The following is a 9,622-nucleotide window of genomic DNA, read 5'->3' as shown; positions in this document are numbered from 1 at the left end:
GTACACATTAATGAATGTACAAATTTAAAAAGAAAATATAAAAAAAGATATTTGGAATTGATCCTTTATTTGAAGATGACATGAACATAGATTACAAAAAAATTATTAAAAAATTATCAACAAATAACCGGTTATATACTTCCATACACGCATGAGTCGAAATACTTTTTTCATCGATCATTTCACATATGCCACGAGTATGTACAACAGTCACATAAAAATTTCATGAAATTTACTGCAAATAATACAATAATTAAATAATAATAATAAATAATAATTTAATAATACAATAATTCAATTGATATAATGTGTATTAAGCGATCATAAAAAAAAGTTGTATAAATAAAATTGGAAATAAAGATAAAAATAACGAAAGTTAAATGAGGTAAAATCGCATGCAACAAATTTTTTATTGATTTTTGATAAGAAATTTGTATTTATTTATTTGTTTATTGTGATAATTATTTAGATTATAGGCATCATTACGAAACTTGATAAAATATATTTACTCGATACGTTTTCACTCAAAATGAAAGAATTTGACAGATAAACATGGTGATCGCGTGAATAATTCGCGAATTATTAAATGTTAAAGTTGGGCTACGTTCGAAAATATTACCCGAATGCTCTCACATATTTTATCTTTGTGTTTAATATTAGATAGTAAGATAATGCATGAGGACACTCGGATGACGTTTACATTACTCTAATAATTATTCAGATAAAGAAAACTCGTTTTTCTAACCTGAATAATCGCTTCATAAAGCAGACTGTCGCACTTTTTTACTTAATTCTACTACATTCTCTCATTTCGAATGAAAACATACTAAATGAATATTGTTATTAAGTTTTGCGATGACATCCATATTCTAAGGCTACATTCCAAAATGTCCTCTCCGAGGAAAATTTTACTCGAAATAACATACGTTACATGTCTTATATATATTTCGAGTAAAATTTTCCTTGGAAAGAATGTTTTGGAATACAACTTGAGTAAATACCTTTATTATACTTACATCTTGCTGTACCATATTTAAATCTTTGCATAAGAGCGATGTCGCTAAAAGTTGGATTAATCCAACTTTTCAACAATGGGATCGATTCTTTGGTCAAAAAATTGACCAACTACAGTCGAATGCAAGGAAAATAAGTGATTGTGATTCATCCATTCCTTACGGCTTAAAAATCTATAGTAACTCCAGGGTAACAGTTTATAATAGTGCTGTCAACTATCGATCATTTTTTCGATTAGACGATATTTTCCCGAAAAGTGGAGAGGCTAATGTTGGTACCAACGAAAACCTCTAGACACTACAAATTAAATTTTCTACGTATTGATAATATTGTGTAAGTAACAAATCTGACAAACAATCTCGATTGAACTAATTCAGATGACCACTTTTGACCACGCTTTTTGACGAGCTTGTCCACAGTTCGGCCTCCTATTCTCTGTACTCTATAGTTACAAGAACCAATCGATAAACTATTGATTATTTTAAAAGCGCACGAAATTTGAAGCCGGCTTGGCCGGCTCAAAAGAATTTGTGTTATTGTTAGATATTTCAGAATATATACTAGAATTCGATTTTAAATTAATTTTTAAATTATTAATTAAATTATTTGAACCAATTCAGATAATAAAACGTTCCTTGGCATAAGAAATAGGTGCTTAGCACAAGTTTCTCTTTAATTACCATCATATTGCTGTCATCAGAGCAATAATAATTTTGTTTAGTTCAACCTAGAGGCATTATGCGGACAACGGTTTGCGCAAATGAGCGGAAATATAACAAATTTATTCCCATATTACTATAATCTGTTGGAAATCGTTTTTGTAAAATATTTAGTCCATTTTTGTCAATTGAATAGAAATGGAGCGTCGTGTAGTATGCGGTGCTACCAACAGAGAGTTAAATTTCTCGATTTTAAAAAAACGACATAGAATAAAATAAAAGACGTAGCATTAGAAGATTTTTCAGTTGTGTTCTAATAAAATAATTTTTTGAAGTAGAGCCAAGGGCTCTAAAATGAAAAGCATAGTACTTTTTTTGAAATGTACCGAGTAAATGAAATCTCCTAATACTTTAATATATATTTTGTTCTGCATTGTAATTTTATTCATAGTAATTAATTTACATCTGTCAACTAAATAAGTAAAATGCCTAAAATGAACTCATAAGTCACTTTAAGATATCTTTCAGAGTTCTTTATAAAGTATCTTAAAAATATTTCTTTAAAAAACTCTTAAAGATATCTTAAAGTTCTCTTTTGAGTCAATTTTAAACAGGAAAGTATTGTTAAAAGTTTTTACTATAGTTTTTACAGTTTCTTTTATATCGCTGTCAAATCGCTAGTAAATTTGTTTTATATAGAATTAGTTCTTTCATTATGTTGTCGTGCGATTGTCCTAACCTATAAAACTTATAAAAAAAAAAGAGGGAAATTATTTCCCTCCGGTTGTGCATAACCGTTTATGATATATATTATCGCCAATATTATAAGCAAAATTGGAAGCCGTTTTCCTAAAGGCGGCAACTCAGGTGACGCAATTTGTATCAAATTTATAGCAACATGCAAAAAACTTGCTATCTGGGAAAAGCTATGGCACGCAAAAAACTTAAGACAATAAAACGTAAGCCATAAGGAAATCAATATGTTCGATTAGCTTATACTGCTAACGGATTCTACTGTGATTTGTCAATTCGCTTACTGTTTACGTTTTACTGCTTAAGTTTTTTGTGTACCATGGTTCTAAATAGAAAATTATTTTATTAAATAAAACAAAATTAACAATAAAAGTTATTAAATAATTTGTTTGACATTCCTAACGCCTTATGATTAGACAAATATTGATATTGATTTAAAAGAAAATTGATAAAAAGGATGTAAATAAAAGAAATATATTATTTTTTTAACTTTACTTATCACATATATGTATCACATTTTACATTTTCATTAAATTTATGAATTGATTTTTATTTGGAACATGTATTTCTATTACATGAACTTTAACTATTAAGGCATATCCACACAACTTGCATAGCCGCATAAATGAATGCATAGAGAAAATTATCCAATCGTATTTCTTCTATAAAGATGTACGTAAAATGTGATTAGATAATTTTTTTATATATACGTTTATGCAGCTATGCAAGTTTGTATGGATATACCCTTACTTAACTTTATTACAAAAACATAAATTTTATTCTAATGTATAATAAAATAATATTCTTTTTTAAATATTAATTAATACAATATTAATAATACCGTTATAATTCAATATTTAACAACCATTTATTTTATCTTATGAAAAGTAAACAGTTAACATTTTTTTGTTTTAGCGAACATCGACGATTTGACATAACTTGTCCTGCATCTGAAAAAACACGTTCTGAAAGTACAGACATATGTACACTCACCAACTAAAGGATTGCAACAGTTTTTTTTAATGGATTTCGGAATGCAGTTTGCTCATCGAGCGATTGATTCTTACTTATAGATCCGTAAGTACAAACCAATCGCTTGACGAGTAGGCTGCATTCCGAAAACCATAGAAAAAAATCTGTTGCAACCTTTTAATTCGGATCTACAATAGGTATTTTAAGCCTTAGAAATTGACCAACTACAGTCGAGTGCGAGGAGAATAATTGGTTGTGATTTGTCTATTCCTTATGGCTTAAGGCTTAAAAATTTATTGGAGATCCCGACTTAAGGCCATAGCACACATTTTCCGTAATAATAACCATAAGACGTACAGTAAGAATGAGCCAATCACAGTCGAGAATTCTTTCGAACTCTTAATTCTAATTGGCTGATTCTTACGTCTTATGTTACTGTTACGGAAGGTGTGCCATGGCCTCTATGTACATAACTTTATATGTACGACATAAATACATAAAAATTTTCACTTTTCACGTTTCTTTAGCGAAAAAGTTACATGATCGCTACCCAGGGCTGCGTTCGGATTCCCACCTGGGTGCTCCCCGGATGTCACATCATCCTTGTTTACTGAACGTTAAACAATGATGAATAAAACCCGAGGAGCACCCGGGTGGGAATTTGAAGCTCAGGGGGTATCATGAAACTTTTTTCTTAGAATGAAAAGTAAAAAGCAAAAAATTTTTCCATTAATTTCAATGATTAAAATTTTCACTTTTTATTTTTCACTTTCCATCCTAGGGATAAACTTTCATGATTGATACCCAAGGGCTTGTGTATTTTGAAATAAAAATTACAAAAATGAACAATGATTACTAGGTATTGACTAATTAAATTAGGAATATTCTAGTGGAATATTCTAGTTCATTTTGTAATTTTCATCTCATTTCAAGGTGATCGATTCTGTATCTTCAAAAAAGATAAAAATTACAAAAGTGAGCAAATTTACTAGGTATTGACCAATGAAATAATCAGTATTCTGGTAAATTCGTTCACTTCTATAATTTTCCTCATTTCAAGATACAGAATCGACTCCCAGAACGTGATAAAAAGTGTGCAAGGAAAGATTTAGTACCAACTTCGCGACACAAAACAGGTCAGTATTCTTATATTTAAAACTGTCTTAAGTACAATCTTAAGATGTCATAAGTCCGAGGATTGTATTAGTGTTTTCTCAGATGTAGGGCAAGTTATGTCAAATCGTCGATGTTCGCTAAAATAAAAAAATTTTAACTGTTTATTTTTCATAAGATAAAATAACATCTTATTATATTTAAGAGTGCTAAAATAAAAACGGACTATGAATACCGTCCCATGTTTCGCGTTTTACAGTTGTAGTCCTTGAAGCTTATAAACCATTCTAGATGGAGAGAGCAGAGATTTAGAAAGAGACACTGTCCAATTGCGCACACAATGTTATCCCTTCCATCATGCGCTGTATCCATAATGTAATTATAGAAAGAGAAAGGAAATTTGGAGATTTGCCTTCTCTCTCTGATGTAAAAGCTAAGCGCACGTGTGTACCCAGCAATGAGAATGATGGATTAAAAGAGATTAAAATATTATTCTATCCGAATGCGTATTTTAAATAGCGAATACTTTTTTTTGGATTTAATTGGATTTAATTAGATTCAATTAGATTGAAAAACTGCATTTTCTATTCAAAATTTTGAATTGAACAGTATTCACAATACACAGAAAAAGCTAATATTATTTTTAGATTGAATAGAGATATGCTCCATGCAATTCCTATAAACGAATAAAAATGCATTTAGGATTGAAAAGCATTCATTTTAACATTCATGAATCAATATTTCTGAAAATCTGAATCCATTTCAATTCATTTCAATCCATTCTCGTTTACTGGATAATTACATACCCCCTCCAAACTCTAATTTTATAAATTATGTAGATTGAAATATATAAATGTATAAGACACAGTTTATATCCCAGCATACGAGAATGGATTGAAATGTATTCAGATTTTCAGAAATACGGATTCATGAATGTTAAAATAAATTCTTTTCAATCCCGAATGCATTTTTATTCATTTATAGAAATGGCATGGAATATATTTCTATGCTTTTCAATCTAAAAATAATATTATAGTATTATGTGTACGTACATCGTGAATACCGTTCAATTCAAAATTGTGAATATGAAATGCAGTTTTAATCCAATTAAATGAAAAAGTTTTTTTTAAAATAGGCCATGAATACTATTTAATTCAAAATTGAGTAGAAAATCCATTTTTTCATTTAAAAATGCATCATAAATGCTACTTTATTCAGAATTATGAATAAGAAACTTTTCGTTATAATTCAACTGAGTTAAAAAAAAGTTATACTATAAAAACATATATCATGAATTCTATTTCATTTAATATATAATAGTTAAAAAAACATAAAAAGAACTACGTAAATATGTACAATAAATGTTACATATATAAATTATTTATTTTTAATTAATAAATTAATCGCTTTTATGTACATTTCATAGTAATACGTTTCCTTCATTATGCAGCTAGCGTATATTTTTTGTATAAAAGATTTAAAATAATAACTATAGAAATTCATGTAATTACTTTAATTTATCTAAACTTTTGCATAACAATTTTTTGTATAAAAATTTTTTATATGAAATTCAATCCATTTTTATGGATTTAAAATACGGATTCGGATGGGTTGAAAATTTCCAATCTATTTCAATTCATTTTAATTTACTGGAATATTTTTATTAATTTAATATGCAATTTCGTCAAATATGAATCCATCTATAATACTAATATTGATATAATAATAAAAAATTTAGTAATTTACAATATAATATAAAATGGGCACTTTAAACTCATAATAAGCACTTTAAATATTCATAAAATTACTAGTTATTAAACTTTTTTCAACAAATCTTGCAACATATCTTGAAATATCAAAATCTTCTTTTGCAAGCATTTATTTCGTTGTCGCATAAGTCTATTTGCACGTTTATTATAAGTAATACATTTTAGAAACGCTGTCCACTTTTCTTCTGATGAAAAATCTGTTTTTGTGAAGCGTTCTGTAGTGTGTTTGGAAGATTTTAAAATTTGTTCATTTATTTCGTAATTTTCTAAATTAAGTGATGGAAATTCTCTAAAAGAAGTTTTTATTTACAGCATTTGCAAGATATAAAATAAAAAGATTAATTTTTTCCTTCATGTTTATCTTACCTCTCTCTATTCAAATCATTTATATCACTTTCAAAATAAGCATCAATTTTTTCTTGATTATTGATACAAGCATTCATTTCTTGTTCAGAATTTAAAAAAATAATTAAATCTTCACTTGTGTCTTGAATCAATTCTAATTCATTACTTACATTTTCACTGCAAATAAAAGTGTTATTTGAAAGTAAAAATTATTAAAAAATAGGTCTGTACTTTGTCACTGTACTGCACCTAAAACTTTCTATATTGTTCTTACCAAATTTCAAATATATATCTATTTTAATTCAAATACAAGTGTATATTAATTCAACAAGAAAAACTTAACATGCAATATTAATTAAATTTTAGATGTGACAATTGAGTTAGGTATCTACTTTGTAATAGCAAATCACTGAAAGTATTTTTACCACAAAAATCTTTTATAAAATGATAGATTCTATATATCGTCAAATATACTAACCTTTCTTTGGTATCAATACAGTTGCTTGCATTAGTTTCATAATTTTCTGAATTATGAAGAGTAATATCATTTTTATCTTGAAACATAATTTCAGAATTATTATATAAATTTATATCAATGTTTTGATATAATAATGTCCCCTTTGTATCTTTTCTAAATAGAGATGTATAAAATAATTTATAGATTTATTTTTATAAAGTGAACTATATAATTTGAACTCTCAATACATATTATTTTTAATTAAAAAAATTTTGTCTTACTTTTTTTGTAGGATCACAGAAGGAACTGCAGTATTCTTTAATCTTTTGATTTTTGTATAAGGATTTATGTCATGATAATCGTTTTCTGTAAAATGATCACTACAAACTCTGGCTCCTTTGTATGAGAGATTACGGCCAATTATTTGTAACCATTTATTCCTCATTTCTTCGTTCGCTGGTATCCTATAGATGTTACATATTTTGTCAAAGTACATGTATAAAATTAAGAAAAATGATTTATCAGGAGCTTAGGGATTTACTATCTATATAGTTAAATATGCCTGTATAGTAAGCTTTTTTTAAAAAATAAATTTACAATTAGTACATTGCATTGTTATTAACAATCGTTACTATAATTCTTGTAATTAATCGGATTTTTAATTAATTGTTTGATTATCACTATTAATACGATTATTCGTTATTATAATAAAATATTAAGTTTTGCAGTTACCTGTGAAATGATCGATGTGGTTCCGAAGGGACATTTTCCTTTGAACATATACAACACGATGAAACCATTTTTTCATCAATTTATAGAATTGTAGTATATAAGTATATACTCAGGAGTATACTATCATTTAGAATAAACGATATCTTTAATAATAAATCAATTGCTTATTATTACGTATGTTGGCTGTGTTCCAAATTTACTGCCAACACTGAAAATAGACAGTTTACGTTACGTGCACTATAGATTTTCAGAACAGTCAATTTTGGAATATAGCCGTTGTTTACAAGACAACAAGCATAGAAACAATAGAAAGAGTGTGGTTAAAATGGAAATACCATTTTTTCTTACCAATATTACAAAAAATCCCTACAATTCTCTACGCTAGAGAAAAAAAAAGATAATTGGCGTGAAATTTAAAAGTAATCAACAAAATGAAAGAAATACCGCATATAAATATATATATTTTTAAATTGAAACATATACATATACATAAATATAAATTAAATAACTTATATATTATATTATTATATAAAATATAATATATATTATAATATATTATATTAAGTAAAGGTGTTTTCCAACAACGTACATACAAAGATGGATATATATAATGCCTATTCTACGATAGCCATAAGCGCAGTTGTAAGGGCTGCCGCACACAAAATTTCTTAACAGTATGTGTAAAATGTAAACTTAACCAATGAGGACACTGTTTTAGATTACGTAATCTAGCGGAAATGGAAATAACAGTCAACTTATTTATAGCCTCGCAATAAGATAAATTTCAATTGGTTGAAACTTGCCTTGCTGGATAAGTTTACTGCTAATTCTATTTCCGTTAGAATACGTGAATATAAAGCAATATCCTGATTGGCTCATCAATTTAAGTTCACATCTGAAGCCCTAAACACAATGCAAAGGAATAGCGATAGCGAAAGAAATAACTGATTTTAATCTATCAGAAATCAGATACACTACAATATACAGTTTCTGAATAGTTTGAAATTATATTATTTCTATCACTATCGCAATTTCTCTGCATTGTGTCTAGGGCTTTAAAGTTACTGTTACAGAAATTTTGTCTGTGGCAACCCTAAGTAATTGTAGTTATAAAAATTGACCAATCATAGTCAAATATTCTTCTCGCATTTGACTTGATTGGTTAATTCTTACACTTACAACTACGCTTACGACTATTGTAGAATAGACTAATTAGTAGAAAAAAAAATAGACTAATAATGTAGAATAGACTAATTACAGAATATTCCTTTCTCATTCGACGATAAGAAGAAAATATTCAAAGGTGATCGGACAAACATTACAGGTTATGGCATACGGTATACGGTTACGGCTAATACATAAACGTTCTCTTATGTTGGAATCCCATGAAACATATTTTTTGGGTATCGTATAATCGCGTAACCAATCAGAAGCGATTCTTTAATTTTGTGTTTTACTGGTTACGCGGTTACGCAGTACACGGTAAATGTGTCTCAGTGGACTCCAGCATTTGTCCTAGATTTATAAGAAAAGCGCGACTTGTGTTAAGTGTTCTGATTGGTCGTTACAATCACGTGATTAACAGCTAATGATCTTATTTCTATCTAACTAAAAATGGCTGCTTAATAGATGATTGGTGGATTTCATAAGTCTTAAAAACAACGCCATTTTTAGTACTTCTTGAAGATAACAAAATAATATAGTTTTCAACACAACCACCTTAAAAAAGTTAATAAAATTAGGCTTATTCGATGCGTTTTTGCATAAAATAAAAAAATCTGGCAAAAAAAGGTATTGCTCTGCTCCGT

The 9,622-nt window shown here is 27.9% G+C and overlaps 1 protein-coding gene across 1 annotated transcript; it reads right to left on the bottom strand.

Moving 5' to 3' along the window:
• Positions 1-6,279: 6,279 nt before the first annotated feature.
• On the bottom strand, positions 6,280-8,067 carry LOC108751706. Its single transcript, XM_018492017.1, has 5 exons — positions 7,815-8,067; positions 7,364-7,546; positions 7,104-7,256; positions 6,647-6,802; positions 6,280-6,569 (listed from the first exon to the last, which is right to left on the bottom strand). Exons 1-5 carry the CDS (start codon positions 7,880-7,882, stop codon positions 6,326-6,328), a joined length of 804 nt encoding a protein of 267 aa, XP_018347519.1. The 5' UTR covers positions 7,883-8,067; the 3' UTR covers positions 6,280-6,325.
• Positions 8,068-9,622: the final 1,555 nt, after the last annotated feature.

This window comes from Trachymyrmex septentrionalis, unplaced genomic scaffold (assembly GCF_001594115.1).
Source record: "Trachymyrmex septentrionalis isolate Tsep2-gDNA-1 unplaced genomic scaffold, Tsep1.0 scaffold51, whole genome shotgun sequence".
Taxonomy (NCBI): domain Eukaryota; kingdom Metazoa; phylum Arthropoda; class Insecta; order Hymenoptera; family Formicidae; genus Trachymyrmex; species Trachymyrmex septentrionalis.
This window is presented reverse-complemented; position numbering and strand designations above follow the sequence as displayed.